The sequence below is a fragment of the Triticum dicoccoides genome, chromosome 3A, assembly GCF_002162155.2.
Source record: "Triticum dicoccoides isolate Atlit2015 ecotype Zavitan chromosome 3A, WEW_v2.0, whole genome shotgun sequence".
Classification (NCBI taxonomy): Eukaryota; Viridiplantae; Streptophyta; class Magnoliopsida; order Poales; family Poaceae; genus Triticum; species Triticum dicoccoides.
In genome coordinates, this window is record NC_041384.1 from 625,221,545 (window position 1) to 625,247,966 (window position 26,422).

General features: G+C 45.4%; 1 protein-coding gene across 1 annotated transcript; it reads left to right on the forward strand.

Annotated features, from left to right (window-relative positions):
* Positions 1-567: 567 nt before the first annotated feature.
* Positions 568-1,435, forward strand: LOC119272362. Its single transcript, XM_037553866.1, has one exon. It carries the CDS (start codon positions 716-718, stop codon positions 1,157-1,159), a length of 444 nt encoding a protein of 147 aa, XP_037409763.1. The 5' UTR covers positions 568-715; the 3' UTR covers positions 1,160-1,435.
* The last annotated feature ends 24,987 nt before the right edge of the window (positions 1,436-26,422 follow it).

A 26,422-nucleotide genomic window follows, 5' to 3' on the forward strand; every position in this document is an offset into this window, starting at 1 on the left:
CCCACTACTTTTAGTCATGAGATTAAAACGTATCCAAGCAGCCTCTTAGTCTAGTGTCATATACATGACACTAGTCTAAGTTACTCCCCACTATGACCAGTCTGAGGGACGATTCGATGGAACTCGCTACAAATCTGATGTTCGCCCAATATCATTTCTGGAAAAATAATAATCATATATATCTAGAGTTGTTCAGTTTATAAATGTTCACGTATTTAGTTTCTCACAATGAGTCGTACTGAGACTGTATCAACTCGCTAGGGTTCATGCCGCTGCTTGACGGCAACGACCTTCTCGAGGGAGAATCAGGCCAGCGGAGCTCACCAGCAGCAAACAACAACAACGCAAGCATCAGCTCCTCCCCTCCACAGAATTATCCGAAGAATACTGAAAAATCCGCACCAAGAAATATCGCAAGTATGGAATGGTCGCCGGGAGGTACCGTGTGGTGAATTGCCATTGACCAATGACCACAACCCGAGTCATTGTGCATTCAATTCGTCTCCGAGGACGGAGAGACGAACCCGCCGTTTTCACTGTCACTGGCAGCCCGGGAGCAGAAAGACCGGCAACTACTTGGTCCCTGACAGACACATCTCAAGTGCAGAAATTCTACCAGAGAGAGTAGTGCACATTGTTCTAAAAAAAAGAGTAGTGCACATTCTTGCACAGCTCTTGCTTCGAATTATCTCAGGCGAGGGAGGAGGCAGAAATCATGGACGACGCCGGCCTGGTGCTCGCCGCCGCGTTGACAGGCGCAATCTTCGTCGTGCTGCTCGTCCTGCTCTTCGTCGTCCTTGTCCGGAGGCGGTGGCTCGACCGCGAGGGCGTGGCGTCCGGCCGCGGCTTCGTCCTGTTCGGCGTCTGCTGCCAGGACGGCACCCAGGGCCGGTTCGTCCGGACGACGTCCCTGGCCAGGAGCCGGCAGCGGGCGGCCCGCGGCGGCGAGGAGGCGGATGACGAGCCGGACGAGGGCGAGCTCGAGAGGTGGAAGAGGTTGTTCGGTGGGCCCACTAGGTGCCTGTCCACGATAGAGGAGGCCACGGAGAAGGGCACGTCGACGGTGGCAACGCCGGCGTTCTGCTCGCCGGCAGCGTCGCCCGACCGAAGAGACGCCAGGGGTGGGCAGACGGCGTCTGCCGGCGTGCTGAAAAGTTGAGGCTTGCTTATCTTGATCTTGTAATTCGTGATGTGCAGTAGTACTACAAAATTTGTTGGAAATACTAGAGAGACATATGTACCACACTGGTAATAAGCCGAGAGATCATGATAGCTTGTTATTTTGCCATATGCCGGGGGTAGTATTTTTTTTCCAAATTAATTTTAGGTCTAATTTATCCTACATCAAACTTCTTCTTCTTCAAGGAAAATAGTAGGAATTTATTTCTGCTACATGTATTTGTAAAGTTTATGAATGTAGTTATACAAAAGCAAAAAGAAAACAAAGAAAAAGAAAAGGGTCTACCTATCCGATGAGCTAATTGGAAGGCGCAACACTTTCGGAGGGAAGATATGGTTCTTCTTCCTTCTAAGTCAATGAATTAAACTAATTTGGTGTTGTAAGTATTGCTATATGTTATTAATACATATAAACTTGTTCTAATTTAAGTAATTTTTGACTTATGATACCCACACAATAAGTTGACAGAGCAACTCAAAGTGTGTTCCTAGGAAACAGTCCACTCATTTAGACACTTCTGAACAGTTGGAAGATAATGAGAGAAGACTAGAGTCAGAATATGTGCATGGATTTGATTGCTCCTTGTTTTGTGTGAAGGTGAGAACCCAAAGGGAAACACACAGTTGGATGACATTGAAGGAAATATGCCCTAGAGGCAATAATAAAGTTATTATTTATTTTCTTATATCATGATAAATGTTTATTATTCATGCTAGAATTGTATTAACCGGAAACATAATACATGTGTGAATACATAGACAAACAGAGTGTCACTAGTATGCCTCTACTTGACTAGCTCGTTGATCAAAGATGGTTATGTTTCCTAACCATAGACATGAGTTGTCATTTGATTAACGAGATCACATCATTAGGAGAATGATGATGACTTGACCCATTCCATTAACTTAGCACTTGATCGTTTAGTTTGATGCTATTGCTTTCTTCGTGACTTATACATGTTCCTATGACTATGAGATTATGCAACTCCCGTTTACCGGAGGAACACTTTGTGTGCCACCAAACATCACAACGTAACTGGGTGATTATAAAGGTGCTCTACAGGTGTCTCTGAAGGTACTTGTTGGGTTGGCGTATTTCGAGATTAGGATTTGTCACTCCGATTGTCGGAGAGGTATCTCTGGGCCCACTCGGTAATGCACATCACTATAAACCTTGCAAGCATTGCAAGTAATGAGTTAGTTGCGGGATGATGTATTACGGAACGAGTAAAGAGACTTGCTGGTAACGAGATTGAACTAGGTATTGAGATACCGACGATCGAATCTCGGGCAAGTAACATACCGATGACAAAAGGGACAACGTATGTTGTTATGCGGTTTAACCGATAAAGATCTTCGTAGAATATGTAGGAGCCATTATGAGCATCCAGGTTCCACTATTGGTTATTGACCAGAGACGTGTCTCGGTCATGTCTATATAGTTCTCGAACCTGTAGGGTCCGCACACTTAAAGTTTTGATGACGGTTATATTACGAGTTTATGAGTTTTGATGTACCGAAGGTTGTTCGGAGTTCTGGATGTGATCACAGACATGACGAGGAGTCTCAAAATGGTCGAGACATGAAGATTGATATACTGGAAGCCTATGTTTGGATATCGGAAGTGTTCCGGGTGAAATCGGGATTTTATCGGAGTACCGAGGGGTTACCGAAACCCCCCGGGGGATTAATGGGCCATCGTGGGCCTTAGTGGAGAAGAGGAGAGGCGGCCAGAGTAGGGCCGCATGCCCCTCCCGCCTAGTCCGAATAGGACAAGGAGAGAGGGGTGGCGCCCGCCTTCCTTCCTCTCTCCCTCCTCCCCCCCACTCCTAATCCAACAAGGAAAAGGGAGGGAGTCCTACTCCCGGTGGGAGTAGGACTCCTCCTGGCGCGCCCTTCCTGGCCGGCCACACCTCCCCCTTGCTCCTTTATATACGGGGGCAAGGGGGTACCTAAGAGACAACAATTGATCGTTTGATCTTTTAGCCGTGTGCGGTGCCCCCCTCCACCATAATCCACCTCGGTCATATCGTAGCGGTGCTTAGGCGAAGCCCTGCGTCGGTAGAACATCATCATCGTCAGCACGCCGTCGTGCTGACGAAACTCTCCCTCAAAGCTCGGCTGGATTGGAGTTCGAGGGACGTCATCGAGTTGAACATGTGCAGAACTCGGAGGTGCCATACGTTCGATACTTGATCGGTCGGATCGTGAAGACGTACGACTACATCAACCGCGTTGTGCTAACGCTTCCGCTTTCGGTCTACGAGGGTACGTGGACACACTCTCCCCTCTCGTTGCTATGCATCACCATGATCTTGCGTGTGCGTAGGATTTTTTTGAAATTACTACGTTCCCCAACAGTGGCATCCGAGCTAGGCTTTATGCGTTGATGTTATATGCACGAGTAGAACACAAGTAGTTGTGGGCGATACAAGTCATACTGCTTACCAGCATGTCATACTTTGGTTCGGCGGTATTGTTGGATGAAGCGGTCCGGACCGACATTACGCGTACGCTTACGCGAGACTGGTTCTACCGACGTGCTTTGCACACAGGTGGCTGGCGGGTGTCAGTTTCTCCAACTTTAGTTGAACCGAGTGTGGCTACTCCCGGTCCTTGAGAAGGTTAAAACATCACTAACTTGACGAACTATCGTTGTGGTTTTGATGCGTAGGTAAGAACGGTTCTTACTCAGCCCATAGCAGCCACGTAAAACTTGCAACAAGAAAGTAGAGGACGTCTAACTTGTTTTTGCAGGGCATGTTGTGATGTGATATGGTCAAGACATGATGCTATATTTTATTATATGAGATGATCATGTTTTTTAACCGAGTTATCGGCAACTGGCAGGAGCCATATGGTTGTCGCTTTATTGTATGCAATGCAATCACCCTGTAATGCTTTACTTTATCACTAAGCGGTAGCGATAGTCGTAGAAGCAATAGTTGGCGAGACGTCAACGATGCTATGATGGAGATCAAGGTGTCGCGCCGGTGACGATGGTGATCATGACGGTGCTTCGGAGATAGAGATCACAAGCACAAGATGATGATGGCCATATCATATCACTTATATTGATTGCATGTGATGTTTAGCTTTTATGCATCTTATTTTGCTTTGATTGATGGTAGCATTATAAGATGATCTCTCACTAAATTTCAAGATAAAAGTGTTCTCCCTGAGTATGCACCGTTGCCAAAGTTCGTCGTGCCCAGACACCACGTGATGATCGGGTGTGATAAGATCTACGTCCATCTACAACGGGTGCAAGCCAGTTTTGCACACGCAGAATACTCAGGTTAAACTTGACGAGCCTAGCATATGCAGATATGGCCTCGGAACACTGAGACCGAAAATTCAAGCGTGTATCATATAGTAGATATGATCAACATAGTGATGTTCACCATTGAAACTACCCCATCTCACGTGATGATCGGACATGGTTTAGTTGATATGGATCACGTGATCACTTAGAGGATTAGAGGGATGTCTATCTAGGTGGGAGTTTTTAAGTAATATGATCAATTGAACTTAAATTTATCATGAACTTAGTCCTGGTAGTATTAGCATATCTATGTTGTAGATCAATAGCTCGCGTTTAGCTCCACTGTTTTATTTTTGATATGTTCCTAGAGAAAACTAAGTTGAAAGATGTTAGTAGCAATGATGCGGATTGGATCCATGATCTGAGGTTTATCCTCATTGCTGCATAGAAGAATTATGTCCTTGATGCACCGCTAGGTGACAAACCTATTGCAGGAGCAGATGCAAATGTTATGAACGTTTGGCTAGCTCAATATGATGACTACTTGATAGATTAGTGCACGATGCTTAACAACTTAGAATCGGGACTTCAAAGACGTTTTGAACGTCATGGATCATATGAGATCTTCCAAGAGTTGAAGTTAATATTTCAAGCAAATACCCGAGTTGAGAGATATGAAGTCTCCAACAAGTTCTATAGCTAAAAGATGGAGGAGAATAGCTCAAGCAGTGAGCATGTGCTCAGATTGTCTGGGTACTACAATCGCTTGAATCAAGTGGGAGTTAATCTTCCATATAAAATAGTGATTGAAAGAATTCTCTAGTCACCATCACCAAGTTAGTAGAACTTCGTGATGAACTATAGTATGCAATGGATGACAAAAACGATTCCCGAGCTTTTCATGATGATGAAATCGATGAAGGTAGGAATCAAGAAAGAGCATCAAGTGTTGATGATTAACAAGACCACTAGTTTCAAGAAAAGGGCAAAGGGAAAGAAAGGGAACTTCAAGAAGAACGACAAGCAAGTTGCTGCTCAAGTGAAAAAAAACCAAGTCTGGACCTAAGCCTGAAACTGAGTGCTTCTACTGCAAAATGACTGGTCACTGGAAGCGGAACCACCCCAAGTAATTGGCGGATAAGAAGGATGGCAAAGTGAACATAGGTATATTTGATATACATGTTATTGATGTGTACTTTACTAGTGTTTATAGCAACCCCTCGGTATTTGATACTGGTTCAACTGCTAAGAGTACTAACTCGAAACGGGAGTTGCAGAATGAACAAAGACTAGTTAAGGGTGAAGTGACAATGTGCGTTGGAAGTGGTTCCAAGATTGATATGATCATCATCGCACACTCCCTATACTTTCGGGATTAGTGTTAAGCCTAAATAAATGTTATTTGGTGTTTGCGTTGAGCATGAATATGATTTGATTATGTTTATTGCAATACTGTTATTCATTTAAGTTAGACAATAATTGTTGTTCTGTTTACATGAATAAAACCTTCTATGGCCATACACCCAATGAAAATGGTTCGTTGGATCTCGATCGTAGTGATACACATATTCATAATATTGAAGCCAAAAGATGCTAAGTTAATAATGATAGTGCAACTTATTTGTGGCAGTGCCGTTTAGGTCATATTGGTGTAAAGCACATGAAGAAAATCCATGCTGGCGGGCTTTTGGAATCACTTGATTATGAATCAGTTGATGCTTGCGAACCATGCCTCATGGGCAAGATGCCTAAGACTCCGTTCTCCGGAACAATGGAGCGAGCAACAGACTTGTTGGAAATAATACATACTGATGTATGCAGTCCGATGAGTATTGAGGCTCGCGGCAGGTATCGTTATTTTCTGATCTTCATAGATGATTTGAGAAGATATGAGTATATCTATGTTGGAAATATGCCCTAGAGGCAATAATAAAATGGTTATTATTATATTTCTTTGTTCATGATAATTGTCTATTGTTCATGTTATAATTGTGTTATCCGGAAATCGTAATACATGTGTGAATACATAGACCACAACACGTCCTTAGTGAGACTCTAGTTGACTAGCTCGTTGATCAAAAGATAGTCATGGTTTCCTGACTATGGACATTGGATGTCATTGATAACGGGATCACATCATTAGGAGAATGATGTGATGGACAAGACCCAATCCTAAGCATAGCTCTAAGATCATGTAGTTCGTTTGCTATAGCTTTTCCGAATGTCAAGTATCATTTCCTTAGACCATGAGATTGTGCAACTCCCGGATACCGTAGGAGTGCTTTGGGTGTGCCAAATGTCACAACGTAACTGGGTGACTATAAAGGTACACTACAGGTATCTCCGAAAGTGTCTGTTGGGTTGGCACGAATCGAGACTGGGATTTGTCACTCCGTATGACGGAGAGGTATCTCTGGGCCCACTCGGTAATGCATCATCATAATGAGCTCAATGTGACCAAGTGATTGATAATGGGATCATGCATTACGGTACGAGTAAAGGGACTTGCCGGTAACGAGATTGAACGAGGTATTGGGATACCGACGATCGAGTCTCGGGCAAGTAACGTACCGATTGACAAAGGGAATTGTATACGGGATTGATTGAATCCTCGACATCGTGGTTCATCCGATGAGATCATCGAGGAGCATGTGGGAGCCAACATGGGTATCCAGATCCCGCTGTTGGTTATTGACCGGAGAGTCGTCTCTATCATGTCTGCGTGTCTCCCGAACCCGTAGGGTCTACACACTTAAGGTTCAGTGACGCTAGGGTTGTTGAGATATTAGCATACGGTAACCCGAAAGTTGTTGGAGTCCCGGATGAGATCCCGGACGTCACGAGGAGTTTCGGAATGGTCCGGAGGTGAAGATTTATATATAGGAAGTCAAGTTTCGGCCATAGGGAAGGTTTCGGGGGTAATCGGTATTGTACCGGGACCACCGGAAGGGTCCCGGGGGTCCACCGGGTGGGGCCACCTATCCCGGAGGGCCCCATGGGCTGAAGTGGGAGGGGAACCATCCCCTAGTGGGCTGGTGCACCCCTCCATGGGCCTCCCCTGCGCCTATGGTTGGAAACCCTAGGGGTGGGGGCGCCCCACTTGGCTTGGGGGGCACTCCACCCCCCTTGGCCGCCGCCCCCCCTTGGAGATTCAATCTCCTAGGGCCGGCGCCCCCCTAGGGGTCCTATATATAGTGGGGGGGAGGGAGGGCAGCCGCACCCTAGCCCTTGGCCTCTCCCTCTCCCTCCTGTGACACTGCTGCCTCTCCCTGAGCTTGGCGAAGACCTGCCGAGATCACCATTGCTTCCACCACCACGCCGTCGTGCTGCTGGATCTTCATCAACCTCTCCTCCCCCTTGCTGGATCAAGTAGGAGGAGACGTTTTCCCAATCGTACGTGTGTTGAACGCGGAGGTGTCGTCCGTTCGGCGCTAGGTCATCAGTGATTTGGATCACGACGAGTACGACTCCATCAACCCCGTACTCTTGAACGCTTCCGCGCGGGATCTACAAGGGTATGTAGATGCACTCCTCTCTCCCTCGTTGCTATATGACTCCATAGATTGATCTTGGTGATGCGTAGAAAATTTTAAAATTCCACTACGTTCCCCAACAGTGGCATCAGAGCTAGGTCTATGCGTAGTTTCTATGAACGAGTAGAACACAAAGCAGTTGTGGGCGTGGATATTGTCAATTTGCTTGTCGTTACTAGTCTTATGTTGATTCGGCAACATCGTGGGATGAAGCGGCCCGGACCGACCTTACACGTACGCTTAGTGTGAGACTGGATCCACCGATTGACATGCACTAGTTGCATAAGGTGGCTGACGGGTGTCTGTCTCTCCCACTTTAGTCGGATCGGATTCGATGAAAAGGGTCCTTATGAAGGGTAAATAGAAATTGGCATATCACGTTGTGGTTTTGGCGTAGGTAAGAAACGTTCTTGCTAGAAACCTATAGCAGCCACATAAAAACTTGCAACAACAATTAGAGGACGTCTAACTTGTTTTTGCAGCATGTGCCGTGTGATGTGATATGGCCAAAAGTATGTGATGAATGATATATGTGATGTATGAGATTGATCATGTTCTTGTAATAGGAATCACGACTTGCATGTCGATGAGTATGACAACCGGAAGGAGCTATAGGAGTTGTCTTTATTTATTTATGACCTGCGTGTCAACATAAACATCATGTAATTACTTTACCTTATTGCTAAAGCGTTAGCCATAGTAGTAGAAGTAATAGATGATGAGACAACTTCAAGAAGACACGATGATGGAGATCATGATGATGGAGATCATGGTGTCATGCCGGTGACAACGATGATCATGAAGCCCCGAAGATGGATCTCAAAAGGAGCAAATGATATTGGCCATATCATGTCACTATTTGATTGCATGTGATGTTTATCATGTTTTACATCTTATTTTCTTAGAACGACGGTAGCTTAAATAAGATGATCCCTCGTAATAATTTAAAGAAAGTGTTCCCCCTAACTGTGCATCGTTGCGAAGGTTCGTTGTTTCGAAGCACCACGTGATGATCGGGTGTGATAGATTCTAACGTTCGAATACAATGGGTGTAAGCCAGATTTACACACGCAATACACTTAGGTTGACTTGACAAGCCTAGCATGTACAGACATGGCCTCGGAACATGGAAGACCGAAAGGTCGAGCATGAGTCGTATAGAAGATACGATCAACATGAACATGTTCACCGATGTTGACTAGTCCGTCTCACGTGATGATCGGACACGACCTAGTTAACTCGGATCATGTTTCACTTAGATGACTAGAGGGATGTCTATCTGAGTGGGAGTTCATTGAATAATTTGATTAGATGAACTTAGTTCTCATGAACTTAGTCTAAAATCTTTACACTATGTCTTGTAGATCAAATGGCCCACGCTAATGTTGCCCTCAACTTCAACGCGTTCCTAGAGAAAACCAAGCTGAAAGATGATGGCAACAACTATACGGACTGGGTCCAGAACCTGAGGATCATCCTCATAGCTGCCAAGAAAGATTATGTCCTAGAAGCACCGCTAGGTGACGCACCAATCCCAGAGAACCAAGACGTTATGAACGCTTGGAAGTCACGTGTTGATGATTACTCCCTCGTTCAGTGCGGCATGCTTTACAGCTTAGAACCAGGGCTCCAAAAGCGTTTTGAGCGACACGGAGCATATGAGATGTTCGAAGAGCTGAAAATGGTTTTCCAAGCTCATGCCCGGGTCGAGAGATATGAAGTCTTCGACAAGTTCTTCAGTTTTAAGATGGAGGAAAATAGTTCTGTCAGTGAGCACATACTCAAAATGTCTGGGTTGCATAACCACTTGACTCAGCTGGGAATTAATCTCCCAGATGACGCGGTCATTGACAGAATCCTTCAGTCGCTTCCACCGAGCTACAAGAGCTTTGTGATGAACTTCAATATGCAGGGGATGGAAAAGACCATTCCTAAGATATATTCAATGCTGAAATCAGCGGAGGTGGAAATCAAAAAGGAACATCAAGTGTTGATGGTGAATAAAACCACTAAGTTCAAGAAAGGCAAGGGTAAAAAGAACTTCAAGAAGGACGGCAAGGGAGTTGCCGCGCCCGGTAAGCAAGCTGCTGGGAAGAAGTCAAAGAATGGACCCAAGCCTGAGACTGAGTGTTTTTATTGCAAGGGAAGTGGTCACTAGAAGCGGAACTGCCCCAAATACTTAGCGGACAAGAAGGCCGGCAACACTAAAGGTATATGTGATATACATGTAATTGATGTGTACCTTACCAGTACTCGTAGTAGCTCCTGGGTATTTGATACCGGTGCGGTTGCTCACATTTGTAACTCAAAGCAGGAGTTGCGGAATAAGCGGAGACTGGCGAAGGACGAGGTGACGATGCGCGTCGGGAATGGTTCCAAGGTCGATGTGATCGTCGTCGGCATGCTGCCTCTACATTTACCTACGGGATTAGTTTTAAACCTCAATAATTGTTATTTAGTGCCAGCTTTGAGAATGAACATTGTATCAGGATCTCGTTTAATTCGAGATGGCTACTCATTTAAATCCAAGAATAATGGTTGTTCTATTTATATGAGAGATATGTTTTATGGTCATGCTCCGCTGGTGAATGGTTTATTCTTAATGAATCTCGAGCGTAATGTTACACATATTCATAGTGTGAATACCAAAAGATGTAAGGTTGATAATGATAGTCCCACATACTTGTGGCACTGCCGCCTTGGTCACATAGGTGTCAAACGCATGAAGAAGCTCCATGCAGATGGACTTTTGGAGTCTCTTGATTACGAATCATTTGACAAGTGCGAACCATGCCTCATGAGTAAAATGACCAAGACTCCGTTCTCAGGAACAATGGAGCGAGCAACCAACTTATTGGAAATCATACATACTGATGTATGCGGTCCAATGAGTGTTGAGGCTCGTAGTGGCTATCGTTACGTTCTCACCCTCACTGATGACTTGAGTAGATATGGGTATGTCTACTTAATGAAACACAAGTCTGAGACCTTTGAAAAGTTCAAGGAATTTCAGAGTGAGGTTGAGAATCAACATGACAAGAAAATCAAGTTCTTGCGATCAGATCGTGGGGGAGAATACTTGAGTCAGGAATTTGGCACACACTTAAGGAAATGTGGAATAGTTTCACAACTCACGCCGCCTGGAACACCTCAGTGTAATGGTGTGTCCGAACATCGTAATCGCACTCTATTGGATATGGTGCGATCTATGATGTCTCTTACTGATTTACCGCTATCATTTTGGGGCTATGCTTTAGAGACTGCCGCATTCACTTTAAATAGGGCTCTGTCGAAATCTGTTGAGACGACACCGTATGAATTATGGTTTGGGAAGAAACCTAAGCTGTCGTTTCTAAAAGTTTGGGGATGCGATGCTTATGTCAAGAAACTTCAACCTGAAAAGCTCGAACCCAAGTCGGAAAAATGTGTCTTCATAGGATACCCTAAAGAAACTATTGGGTATACCTTCTACCTCAGATCCGAAGGCAAGATCTTTGTTGCCAAGAATGGATCCTTTCTAGAGAAAGAGTTTCTCTCAAAAGAAATAAGTGGGAGGAAAGTAGAACTCGATGAAGTATTACCTCTTGAACCGGTAAGTGGCGCAGCTCAAGAAAATGTTCCTGAGGTGCCTGCACCGACTAGAGAGGAAGTTAATGAAGATGATCATGAAACTTCAGATCAAGTTGCTACTGAACTTCGTAGGTCCACAAGGACACGTTCCGCACCAGAGTGGTACGGCAACCCTGTCTTGGAAGTCATGACAATGGTGAACCTTCGAACTATGAAGAAGCGATGGCGGGCCCAGATTCCGACAAATGGCTGGAAGCCATGAAATCCGAGATAGGATCCATGTATGAAAATGAAGTATGGACTTTGACTGACTTGCCCGATGATCGGCGAGCCATAGAAAATAAATGGATCTTTAAGAAGAAGACAGACTCGGATGGTAATGTAACCATCTATAAAGCTCGGCTTGTCGCCAAGGGTTATCGACAAGTTCAAGGGGTTGACTACGATGAGACTTTCTCACCCGTAGCGAAGCTGAAGTCCGTCCGAATCATGTTAGCAATTGCCGCATTCTATGATTATGAGATATGTCAAATGGACATCAAAACGGCATTCCTTAATGATTTCCTTAAGGAAGAATTGTATATGATGCAGCCGAAAGGTTTTGTCGATCCTAAGAATGCTGACAAGGTGTGCAAGCTCCAACGCTCGATTTATGGGCTGGTGCAAGCATCTCGGAGTTGGAACATTCATTTTGATGAGATGATCAAAGCGTTTGGGTTTACGCAGACTTCTGGAGAAGCCTGCATTTACAAGAAAGTGAGTGGGAGCTCTGTAGCATTTCTCATATTGTATGTGGATGAAATACTGTTGATGGGAAATGATATAGAATTCTCGGAAAGCATAAAGGCCTACTTGAACAAGTGTTTTTCAATGAACGATCTTGGAGAAGCTGCTTATATATTAGGCATCAAGATCTATAGAGATAGAGCGAGACGCCTCATTGGTCTTTCACAGAGTACGTACCTTGACGAGATATTGAAGAAGTTCAAAATGGATCAGTCAAAGAAGGGGTTCTTGCTTGTATTGCAAGGTACGAGATTGAGCACGGCTCAATGCCCGACCACAGCAGAAGATAGAGAAAAGATGAGTGTCGTCCCCTATGCCTCGGCCATAGGGTCTATCATGTATGATATGCTTTGTACCAGACCTGATGTAAACCTTGCCGTAAGTTTGGTAGGAAGGTACCAAAGTAATCCCGGCATGGAACACTGGACAGCGGTCAAGAATATCCTGAAGTACCTGAAGAGGACTAAGGATATGTTTCTCGTTTATGGAGGTGACGAAGAGCTCGTCATAAAGGGTTACGTCGATGCTAGCTTCGACACAGATCTGGATGACTCTAAGTCACAAACCGGATACGTGTATATTTTGAATGGTGGGGCAGTAAGCTGGTGCAGTTGCAAGCAAAGCGTTGTGGCGGGATCTACATGTGAAGCGGAGTACATGGCAGCCTCGGAGGCAGCACAAGAGGCAATCTGGGTGAAGGAGTTCATTACCGACCTAGGAGTCATACCCAATGCGTCGGGCCCGATGACTCTCTTATGTGACAACACTGGAGCTATTGCCCTTGCCAAGGAGCCCAGGTTTCACAGGAAGACCAAGCATATCAAGCGTCGCTTCAACTCCATTCGTGAAAGTGTTCAAAATGGAGACATAGATATTTGTAAAGTACATACGGACCTGAATGTGGCAGATCCATTGACTAAACCTCTCCCTAGAGCAAAACATGATCAACACCAGAACTGCATGGGTGTTCGATTCATCACAATTTAACTAGACTATTGACTCTAGTGCAAGTGGGAGACTGTTGGAAATATGCCCTAGAGGAAATAATAAAATGGTTATTATTATATTTCTTTGTTCATGATAATTGTCTATTGTTCATGCTATAATTGTGTTATCCGGAAATCATAATACATGTGTGAATACATAGACCACAACACGTCCCTAGTGAGCCTCTAGTTGACTAGCTCGTTGATCAAAAGATAGTCATGGTTTCCTGACTATGGACATTGGATGTCATTGATAACGGGATCACATCATTAGGAGAATGATGTGATGGACAAGACCCAATCCTAAGCATAGCTCTAAGATCGTGTAGTTCGTTTGCTATAGCTTTTCTGAATGTCAAGTATAATTTCGTTAGACCATGAGATTGTGCAACTCCCGGATACCGTAGGAGTGCTTTGGGTGTGCCAAATGTCACAACGTAACTGGGTGACTATAAAGGTACACTACAGGTATCTCCAAAAGTGTCTGTTGGGTTGGCACGAATCGAGACTGGGATTTGTCACTCCGTATGACAGAGAGGTATCTCTGGGCCCACTCAGTAATGCATCATCATAATGAGCTCAATGTGACCAAGTGGTTGATCATGGGATCATGCATTACGGTACGAGTAAAGTGACTTGCCGGTAACGAGATTGAACGAGGTATTGGGATACCGACGATCGAGTCTCGGGAAAGTAACGTACCGATTGACAAAGGGAATTGTATACGGAATTGATTGAATCCTCGACATCGTGGTTCATTCGATGAGATCATCGAGGAGCATGTGGGAGCCAACATGGGTATCCAGATCCCGCTGTTGGTTATTGATCGGAGAGTCGTCTCGGTCATGTCTGCGTGTCTCCCGAACAAGTAGGGTCTACACACTTAAGGTTCTGTGACGCTAGGGTTGTTGAGATATTAGCATACAGTAACCCGAAAGTTGTTCGGAGTCCCGGATGAGATCCCGGACGTCACGAGGAGTTTCGAAATGGTCCAGAGGTGAAGATTTATATATAGGAAGTCAAGTTTCGGCCATCGGGAAGGTTTCGGGGGTAATCGGTATTATACCGGGACCACCGGAAGGGTCCCGGGGGTCCACCGGGTGGGGGCACCTATCCCGGAGGGCCCCATGGGCTGAAGTGGGAGGGGAACCAGCCCCTAGTGGTCTGGTGTGCCCCCCCATGGGCCTCCCCTGCGCCTAGGGTTGCAAACCCTAGGGGTGGGGGCGCCCCACTTGGCTTGGGGGCACTCCACCCCCCTTGGCCGCCGCCCCCCCTTGGAGATTCAATCTCCTAGGGCCGGCGCCCCCCTAGGGGTCCAATATATAGTGGGGGGAGGGAGGGCAGCCGCACCCTAGCCCCTGGCCTCTCGCTCTCCCTCCTGTGACACTCCTCCCTCTCCCTGAGCTTGGCGAAGCCCTGCCGAGATCACCGTTGCTTCCACCACCACGCCATCGTGCTGCTGGATCTTCATCAACCTCTCCTTCCCCCTTGTTGGATCAAGTAGGAGGAGACGTCTTCCCAACCGTACGTGTGTTGAACATGGAGGTGCCGTCCGTTCGGCACTAGGTCATCAGTGATTTGGATCACGACGAGTACAACTCCATCAACCCCGTTCTCTTGAATGCTTCCGCGCGAGATCTACAAGGGTATGTAGATGCACTCCTCTCTCCCTCATTGCTAGATGACTCCATAGATTGATCTTGGTGATGCGTAGAAAATTTTAAAATTCTGCTACGTTCCCCAACAATCTACTTGATGAAACACAAGTCTGAAACATTTGAAAAGTTCAAAGAATTTCAGAGTGAAGTGGAGAATCATCGTAACAAGAAAATAAAGTTTCTATGATCTGATCGTAGAAGCGAATATTTGAGTTACGAGTTTGGTCTTCAATTAAAACAATGTGGAATAGTTTCACAAACTCATGCCACCTGGAACACCATAGTGTAATGGTGTGTCCGAACGTCGTAACCGTACTTTATTAGATATGGTGCGATCTATGATGTTTCTTACCAATTTACCACAATTGTTTGGGGGTTATGCATTAGAGACAGCTGCATTCTTATGTGAAAAAGTTTCATCTTGATAAGATCATTGAGAAGACATCGTATGAACAGTGGTTTAGTAAGAAACCTAAGTTGTCGTTTCTTAAAGTTTGGGGTTGCAATGCTTATGTCAAAAAGTTTCATCTTGATAAGATCAAACCCCAGTCGGAGAAGTGCATCTTCATAGGATACCCAAAAGTAACTATTGGGTCCACCTTCTATCACAGAACCGAAGGCAAGATATTTGTTGTTGAGAATGGATCCTTTCTAGAGAAGGAGTTTCTCTCGAAAGAAGTGAGTGGGAGGAAAGTAGAACTTGATGAGGTAACTGTACCTGCTCCCTTATTGGAAAGTAGGTCATCACAGAAATCTGTTTCTGTGACTCCTACACCAATTAGTGAGGAAGCTAATGATGATGGTCATGTAACTTCAGATCCAGTTACTATCGAACCTCGTAGGTTAACCAGAGTGAGATCCGCACCAGAGTGGCACGGTAATCCTGTTCTGGAGGTCATGTTAATTAACCATGACAAACCTACGAACTATGAGGAAGCGATGATGAGCCCAGATTCCGCGAAATGGCTTGAGGCCATGAAATCCGAGATGGGATCCATGTATGAGAACAAAGTGTGGACTTTGGTTGACTTGCCCGATGATCAGCAAGCCATAGAAAATAAATGGATCTTCAAGAGGAAGACGGACGCTGATAGTAGTGTTACTATCTACAAAGCTAGACTTGTCGAAAACGGTTTTTGACAAAGTTCAAGGTGTTGGCTATGATGAGATTTTCTCACTCGTAGCGATGCTTAAGTCTGTCCGAATCATGTTAGCAAATTGCCGCATTTTATGAATTCTGGCAAATGGATAAATAAAACTGCATTCCTTCAAGGATTTATTAAAGAAAGAGTTGTGTATGATGCAACCAGAAGGTTTTGTCAATCCTAAAGGTGCTAACAAAATATGCAGGCTCCAGCGATCCATCTATGGACTGGTGCAAGCATCTCGGAGTTGGAATATATACTTTGATAAGTTGATCAAAGCATATAGTTTTATACAGACTTGTGGTGCAGCCTATATTTACAAGAAAGTGAGTGGGAGCACTACAGCATTTTTGATAAGTATATCTAAATGACATAGGGACAATTGCATTTTTACCCCTAGTTGGTTTCTACCCACGGTTTTTGCCCTTACTTTTCGAGCTTGCTCAGTTTTGCCCTTACTTTTTCCGTCGAGGTCCCTCGAATGCCCTTTGACCGTTTAACCAAAACTTTGAAAATTCATAACTAATTCATATGAACTCAGAAAAATGCAAATAAGATATCAAAATGTTCAGATAAACATTACCTTTGTGTACATATCATTTGCATTCAGGACAAAAGCACCCTTTATACTACCTGAGGTAATTAATGTTATTAACATTATTAAAAATAAAAAGGTATAGACAATATTTTTTTCATGAATAAAAATTACATGCAAATGTAGGTGATGTTTTCTAAACAGCTAGATATCTTATTTGCATTTTTATGAGTTGGTATCATCTTGTTAAGAATGTTCTAACGACTTTGAACATTATTTGGAAACTTCATAACAAGTTGATACGAACTCAGAAAAATGCAAATAAGATATCGGGATGTTCAGAAAACATCACCTACATTTGCATGTAATTTTTATTCATGAAAAAAATATTGTTTATACCTTTTATTTTTAATAATGTTAATAACATTAATTACCTCAAGTAGTTTAAAGGGTGCGTTTGTCCCGAATGCAAATGATATGCACATAAAGGTAATGTTTATCTAAACATTTTGATATCTTATTTGCATTTTTCTGAGTTCATATGAATTAGTTATGAATTTTCAAAGTTTTGGTCAAACGGTCAAAGGGCATTCGAGAGACCTCGACGGAAAAAGTAAGGGCAAAACTGAGCAAGCTCGAAAAGTAAGGGCAAAACCCCTGGGTAGGAACCGACTAGGGGTAAAAATGCAATTATCCCAATGACATATTGTTGATCGGAAATAGTGTAGAATTATTCTGCAAAGCATAAAGGAGTGTTTGAAAGGAGTTTTTTCAAAGAAAGACCTCGGTGAAGCTGCTTACATATTGAGCATCAAGATCTATAGAGATAGATCAAGACGCTTGATAAGTTTTTTCAATGAGTACATACCTTGACAAGATTTTGAAGTACTTCAAAATGGAACAGACAAAGAAAGAGTTCTTGCTTGTGTTACAAGGTGTGAAATTGAGTAAGACTCAAAGCCCGACCACGGTAGAAGATAGAAAGAGAATGAAAGTCATTCCCTATGCCTCGGCCATAGGTTCTATAAAGTATGCCATGCTGTGTACCAGATCTATTGTATACCCTACACTGTTTTTTGGCAAGGGAGTACAATAGTGATCTAGGAGTAGATCACTGGACAACGGTCAAAATTATCCTTAGTGGAATAAGGATATGTTTCTCGATTATGGAGGTGACAAAAGGTTCGTCGTAAAGGGTTACGTCAATGCAAATTTTGACACTGATCCAGATGACTCTAAGTCTCAATCTGGATCCATTTTGAAAGTGAGAGCAATTATCTAGAGTAGCTCCGTGCAGAGCATTGTTGACATAGAAATTTGCAAAATACATGCGGATCTGAATGTGGAAGACCCGTAGACTAAACTTCTCTCACAAGCAAAACATGATCACACCTTAGTACTCTTTGGGTGTTAATCACATAGCGATGTGAACTAGATTGTTGACTCTAGTAAACCCTTTGGGTGTTGGTCACATGACGATGTGAACTATGGGTGTTAATCACATGGTGATGTGAACTATTGGTGTTAAATCACATGGAGATGTGAACTAGATTATTGACTCTAGGGCAAGTGGGAGGCTGAAGGAAATATGCCCTAGAGGCAATAATAAAGTTATTATTTATTTCCTTATATCATGATAAATGTTTATTATTCATGCTAGAATTGTATTAACCAGAAACATAATACATGTGTGAATACATAGACAAACAGAGTGTCACTAGTATGCCTCTACTTGACTAGCTCGTTGATCAAAGATGGTTATGTTTCCTAACCATAGACATGAGTTGTCATTTGATTAACGGGATCACATCATTAGGAGAATGATGTGATTGACTTGACCCATTCCGTTAGCTTAGCACTTGATCGTTTAGTTTGATGCTATTGCTTTCTTCGTGACTTATACATGTTCCTATGACTATGAGATTATGCAACTCCCGTTTACCAGAGGAACACTTTGTGTGCCACCAAATGTCACAACGTAATTGGGTGATTATAAAGGTGATCTACAGGTGTCTCCGAAGGTACTTGTTGGGTTGGCATAGATCAAGATTAGGATTTGTTACTCCGATTGTCGGAGAGGTATCTCTGGGCCCACTCGGTCATGAACATAACTATAAGCCTTGCAAGCATTGCAACTAATGAGTTAGTTGCGGGATAATGTATTACGAAACGAGTAAAGAGACTTGCCGGTAATGAGATTGAACTAGATATTGAGATACCGACGGTCGAATCTCGGGCAAGTAACATACCAATGACAAAAGGAACAACGTATGTTGTTATGCGGTTTGACCGATAAAGATCTTCGTAGAATATGTAGTAGCCAATATGAGCATCCAGGTTCCTCTATTGGTTATTGACCGGAGACGTGTCTCGGTCATGTCTACATAGTTCTCGAAACCGTAGGGTCCGCACGCTTAAAGTTTTGATGACGGTTATATTATGAGTTTATGAGTTTTGATGTACCGAAGGTTGTTCGGAGTCCCCGATGTGATCACGGACATGACGAGGAGTCTCGAAATGGTCAAGACATGAAGATTGATATATTGGAAGCCTATATTGGGATATCGGAAGTGTTCCGGGTGAAATCGGGATTTTACCGGAGTACCGAGGGGTTACCGGAACCCCTCGGGGGATTAATGGGCCATAGTGGGCCTTAGTGGAGAAGAGGAGAGGCGGCCAGAGCAGGGCCGCGCGCCCCTCCCCCTAGTACGAATAGGACAAGGAGAGGGGGGTGGCGCCCCCCCTTCCTTCCTCTCTCCCTCCTCTTTCCCCCTCCACTCCTAATCCAACAAGGAAAAGGGAGGGAGTCCTACTCCCGGCGGGAGTACAACTCCTCCTTGCGCGCCCCTCCTGGCCGGCCACACCTCCCCCCTTGCCCCGTATATAAAGGAGCAAGGGGCACCCTAGAGACAACAATTGATCGTTTGATCTTTTAGCCGTGTGCGGTGCCCCCCTCCACCATAATCCACCTCGGTCATATCATAGCGGTGCTTAGGCGAAGCCTTGCGTCGGTAGGACATCATCATCATCACCACGCTGTCGTGCTGACGGAACTCTCCCTCAAAGCTTAGCTGGATCTGAGTTCGGGGGATGTCATCGAGTTGAACGTGTGCACAACTCGGAGGTGCCGTACGTTCGGTACTTGATCGGTCGGATCATGAAGACATACGACTACATCAACCGCGTTGTGCTAACGCTTCCGCTTTCGGTTTACGAGGGTACTTGGACACACTCTCCCCTCTCGTTGCTATGCATCACCATGATCTTGCGTGTGCGTAGGATTTTTTTAAATTACTATGTTCCCCAACAGACATCAGCTATGGGAACACTCTTTTTTGGATTACTATTAGTAATATGTGTTAGTGTGTTTACTTGATAGTCAACACCTTAAAGAACTAGGAGTCACGCGCATTGTAGTGATGTCTTCTCCTGATTCTCTTTTTATACCATGGGCTTTGTATGTTCTGCTAAATAAATATATCACACATATGCTTCTTGACCAAACAAAGCTCAATGCATAAACATTGACACTTTTAAATGTTTGAACCAATATTTTGACAATTTAAACATTTTGAAAATTGTATGATTGGAAGACCCAATAGTCTGGCCTACTCGTGTTATGCATGTTGAGGACCCCACGACACATGTTGAGTAGCATCCACACAAATTCAACTCTGGCACTATGCTAAAAACAAAATATATGCTAAAAATTATTCGTGATGCTAGCCAAAATAACATACCCAAGGAGCGAGTCTCAACCACAAGTATATGGCTTTTGCCTTCGTACCACAAGCAGGCTAGGAGATGGACCAAGACTGTCATGCAAGATCGTCAACAAGTTGGACCTAGGGCATTAATTTTAGTAGAGAAGGAAAAACACCCAACTCTAAAGGATGTGTAGCATAGTTAAACATGTGGAGACCAAAATTGCCGAAAGTGGTGCATTAAGTCCCTAATAGCCAAATGAAAGCTTTGGAGGGACCACAGTGTCCAAGGGTGTCTTCGTTTCTATTTGACATGTGGGGTGAACATCGTGATCTAAGCTCGAAGTATTCACATCGCTCTATTCATAGTGAGCTTTGTAAAGTACTCCCTCCGATCCCTTTTAGTCTGCGCATAAGTTTTTCTCATTTTTTTGCAATGCTCTGCGCGATCCAGATTTGTAGCGATTTCTTCCAAATCTATCCCCCTACTCTTCATCACTGCATGCAAGGCTGCCTCCTCTTGTGCATTAATTCCGGCCACGCATGCAGCGCATGCAAAGGAGGATGGGCCAATAACAACCATGCAGAGAAATGTGCAGGGGAAACAAGGCGGACGGGCCAATTAACTGCCTCGCGTCATTACCGCTTTGCAGCTTTTCAGGTCGTCGCAATTCATCCAATGCGGGGGTAATTCCGTCCGAAATCAATTTCGAGCAGCACTCCTTGGTATGCGTGATGTGAGTTATACGCGAACTAAAGAGAATCGGAGGGAGTAGAAGCCAACCGGATTTTAGAAAGTGGTGCATCATCGAGTCCCTAGCATCCGCATAAAAGCATGGAGGGACCATAGGGGGTCCATTGTTGGTTCCTTTCCATCTGACCCATGGGGTCCACGGTGTGATCAAAGTTTGAAGCGCTCACAGTTCTCTATTCCTAGCGAACTTAATATAGAGATGTCTAGGAAATGTTAGGTTACAACATTGGAGCATATATTATTTTATCTTATTGTTAGTTATGTTACCTTGCTATTTCCTTGTGTATCTGGACTGTTTCACAAAGATAAGCTCTTAACCATCCATGTACACTTGCAAGGACGGCCGATTAATCACCCGTATCAATGAGCCATACCGAGCATGGTCCTTGTCACACTTGGAAGCGAATTTCTATACAAAGATCTTGTCTCCCGCTGAATTGAACTACATCCTATTAGGGCTTCCCATACCAGATGCGGAGGACACAATCTTCATGAAATCGAGACTGTTTTGCGCAAGGATTTTTTGCGAAGATGGTGTAGTTCAAATGAACTGCGGCTGTTGTCGCCTCCTTTGGTGTGAGGTGGAGGCACTGTCGTGGTTCTAAGTCTGATAGTAGAATGGGAGGTAGGAATGTAGAGGCAAGATCCTAACTATGGAGGAATTGTACACGCGAGTTTTATGAGTTTAGGCCCTTCTCGGAGGAAGTAACAGCCCTACGTCTCGGAGCTCGGAGGCGGTCGACTAGATTATATGCGTGTGTGTTACAGAGGGTGCGGACCCCTATCCCTGAGGAGGGGGTGGCTTATATAGAGTTCGCCAGACCCCTCCCGCCCTCAGTTACAAAGGGTTTAAGGTACATAAAGCTGGGGACGTTACTGGTAACACCTGCAATAAAGATACATAATGACCATTAAAGCTATGACTTAATTCCTGACCGTTGCAGAGTGGAGTGGCTCTAGATCTTCTGGTAGTCGAGTGATTGTCCATACGGTCGAGTGTCTTCAAGACTGTCGAGTGGAACATAGCTTCATGGTCGAGTGGATGATGATTTTTCTTCGAATGCTTCTGGTTCTTTTAGAGATGTCCTTGGGGAGGGTATCTTGGACAGATCCATGACCCTACCTGGGTACATAGCTTCATCATTAGCCCCCGAATGGATTAGGGTTTGAGTGAGGAAGGAGTTGAGAACACTTCCGACTCATTTTTCGTGCTATGAGTATATCTTGTTCTGGATCAACAATCTGAAGTGACGACACCAACTTCTTTTTCAGTCGCCTTGATCCATTCTTAGTTTTTGTCGAGTGAACTTTTATTGAAGAGTTCCACACTACTAGGAAAAGGCCTACTAGTGGCGCACCTGTTTTCGCTACTAGTGGCGCACTACAGGTGCGCTACTAGTTCCACGCCATTAGTATTTTTTACTAATGGCGCACCACAGGTGCGCCATTAGTATCCCACAGGTGCGCCATTAGTATCTGGTATACTAATGGCGCACCACATAGAAGTGCGCCATTAGTAACAATTTTTTAAAAAAAATTGAATTTTTTTTTTATTTCTTTTCTTAATCTCAGGTCACTATGGCTTAACCTCGGGTCAATATGCTTAATCTCAAGTCAAATCACACTCTGTGGTCAAACTTCCCGAAAGGTCACCCATCCTCACACTACTCCAGCCCGAGCATGCTTAACTTCGCAGTTCTATTGTGACGCCCCAAGACCGGAGCTTCAGATGCCTTCCAGGGTTTTCGGGTTTCGTCGTGTGATTTGTTTGCTTCTTTGCATTCATCATTGCATCATATGCATTGCATCATGTCATCATACCATCATGTCATTTTCTTTTTCTTAAATCAACTAAATAAATTGCATGGATCTTCGGTCCATTTAAATCGAGGGAAGGGTGACTTCTCTTTATAACATATACTCCCAATATTATTAGGGAGCTATAATAAATATTCCATTCTTATGGAATCAACCAAAATACACTTGCATCTTTCTCTTGCCACCAATCCCTCATCAAGTGCATCACCCCCATCAATAGTTTCTTTCTTTCAATTCTCACCCATTTATTGCAAGTGGCTTTCTCCTCTTTCATATTGCCAAGACCATGCCAAGACCACCTCCTCCATTTTTCAGGTCTTTTGGAAGTGTTTTGGTTGGGCTAAGGATTTATTCGAGTTTGAGTTATTTTCAAACTTGCATAAAATTGAAGCCTCTAAAAATTGCCAAGGAATTTTATTCAAATACTAGTTAAATCCAGGATTCCATCAACATTTTTTTATATCTTCCATATTATTGCCAAGCCCTGGATTCTTTTCTCTTTGATCCTGTTTTTTTAAACTGTGAGAGAGAGAGAGAGCCCAGCCAGGCCTCTGGCCACCTGGGCCTCCCAACCATCCTCACGGCCCTTCCTTCCTATCCCTAGGCCCATCTCCCGCGGCCCTACCACACCTTACCCTAGCATCGACCAACCTCTCCCTCTCGCTCCCCTGCTCATTCCCACCGCTGCCAGAAGCCATCTCCCTCGACTCCTCCTCTAGCGCCGCCAGAGGCACGCTCGCAGGCTCAGTCCTCTGCCTCGACCCGACCGCATCCTTTCCCTCGTTCCCTTGTGCCGCCTCCCCCTCATAGCGATCTCTCCCTCTCCTCTTGCTCAAGCCAACCACCCCGCAGCCCCGTGAGCTCGCCTGTCGCACGACCATGGCATCGCCGCGCCCTCAAGCGCCTCGTGTCCCTTAGCCGGTCCAGGACCTCCTCGCCGCCTCCTCGTCTACCCGGCGCCACCGACTCGTCAGCTCCGTCGCCAGGGGAGGAGCCCCTCGATCCATTCCCTTTGGCCCCGACTCCGGCGAGCGCCGCCCCGTCGACTCTCCAGCCGCCCCCTGCAGCTCCACCTCACGTGCGACCTCCCCTGCTGCTGCTGCTCAGCTCCACGACACCTCCTTCCGTTCCCTGCACTGCTGCATCGCCGGAACAACACCCACTCCTCTGCTTCGGGTCCAGGCATCCCGCGACCGACGCCCCTACATCACGCCAAGTACCTACAATGCGCCCTTGATTCCAGCAAGGCCCTGCTGCTGCCGTGGTTTTCCCGTGACAAACAAAACGGGCACGCCGCCTCCCCGCCATGGTGTCGTGCCCCTGTTCATCATCGTTGTCACCGTGACCCCTTTGTTGGCCGCCAAGACCGCATGGTGCTACTTTGTTTTGGTTCGCCAAGTTCCGCACCGAAACATCTTCACGATCGACTATGTTTTGCTGTCCCGACTGGAACCATCAAGTACTCGAGAAACAATGGCGCCAAGTACCAATACGAACGACTACCATCAAAGTGTACGACTACACAACACCCGCCAAGTTCGACGATGCTCGCCACCCGAACGACTCCCGCCGACGCGTACCTGTCCGTCGTCGTGGGTTTCGTCAAGTTCAACGGTGAACCCCGGACCCCTCGGATCCGTCAAGTTCGTCTACAAACCGTGAACAACTACCGTCAACGTGAAAACGTGTACCACTACCGCCGCCCGAACTGTTGGAAATATGCCCTAGAGGCAATAATAAAATGGTTATTATTATATTTCCTTGTTCATGATAATTGTCTATTGTTCATGCTATAATTGTGTTATCCGGAAATCATAATACATGTGTGAATACATAGACCACAACATGTCTCTAGTGAGCCTCTAGTTGACTAGCTCGTTGATCAATAGATGGTTACGGTTTCCTGACCATGGACATTGGATGTCATTGATAACGGGATCACATCATTAGGAGAATGATGTGATGGACAAGACCCAATCATAAGCATAGCGCAAGATCATGTAGTTCGTCTACTAAAACTTTTCTAATGTCAAGTATCTTTTCCTTAGACCATGAGATTGTGCAACTCTCGGATACTGTAGGAATACTTTGGGTGTGCCAAACGTCACAACATAACTGGGTGACTATAAAGGTGCACTACGGGTATCTTTGAAAGTGTCTGTTGGGTTGGCACGAATCGAGACTGGGATTTGTCATTCCGTATGACGGAGAGGTATCTCTGGGCCCACTCGGTAAGACATCATCGTAATGAGCTCAATGTGACTAAGGGTTGGTCACGGGATGATGTGTTACGGAACGAGTAAAGTGACTTGCCGGTAACGAGATTGAACGAGGCATTGGGATACCGATGATCGAATGTCGGGCAAGTAACGTACCAATTGACAAAGGGAATTGTATACGAGATTGCTTGAATCCTCGACATCGTGGTTCATCCGATGAGATCATCGTGGAACATGTGGGAGCCAACATGAGTATCCAGATCCCGTTGTTGGTTATTGGCCGGAGAGTTGTCTCAGTCATGTCTGCATGGTTCCCGAACCCGTAGGGTATAAACACTTAAGGTTCGATGACGCTAGGGTTATTAGGAAGACTTATATGTGACTACCGAATGTTGTTCGGAGTCCCGGATGAGATCCCGGACATCACGAGGAGTTCCGGAATGGTCCAGAGGTGAAGATTTATATGTGTGAAGTTGTCATACGGCCACCAAAAAAGTTCGGGGGCATATCTGTATTATACCGGGGCCACCGGAGGGGTTCTGGGGGTCCACCGGGAGGGGCCAGCTCTCTCGGAGGGCCTCATGGGCCATAGAGGAAAGGGACCTAGGCCTTGGAGGGCTGGGCGCATCCCCCCTTTGGGCCCATGCGCCTAGGGTTGGGGGGGGGGGGAAATCCTAGAGGGGGCGCCCCCCTTGCTTGGGGGGCAAGCCCCTCCCCTTGGCCACCGCCCCCCTCTAGATCTCATCTAGAGGGGGTCGGCCCCCTTCCCCCTTCCCCTATAAATAGAGGGGAAAGGGGAGGGCTGCACACCACTTCAAAGGCGCAGCCCCTCCCCTCCCCAACACCTCTCCTCCTCCGTTAAGAGCTTGGCGAAGCCCTGTCGGAGTACCGCCGCTCCACCACCACCACCACACCGTCATGCTGCTATTGGAGCTCTCTTCCTCAACCCCTCCCTCCTCCTTGCCGGATCAAGGCGCGGGAGACGTCTCTGCTCCGTACGTGTGTTGAACGCGGAGGTGTCGTCCGTTCGGCGCTAGGATCATCGGTGATTTGGATCATGACGAGTACGACTCCATCAACCCCGTTCTCTTGAATGCTTCCGCTCGCGATCTACAAGGGTATGTAGATGCCATCCTCTCCCTCTCGTTGCTAGATGACTCCATAGATTGATCTTGGTGATGCGTAGAAAATTTTAAATTTCTGCTACGATCCCCAAAAGTGGTATCAAAGCTAGGTCTATGCGTAGTTTCTATACACGAGTAGAACACAA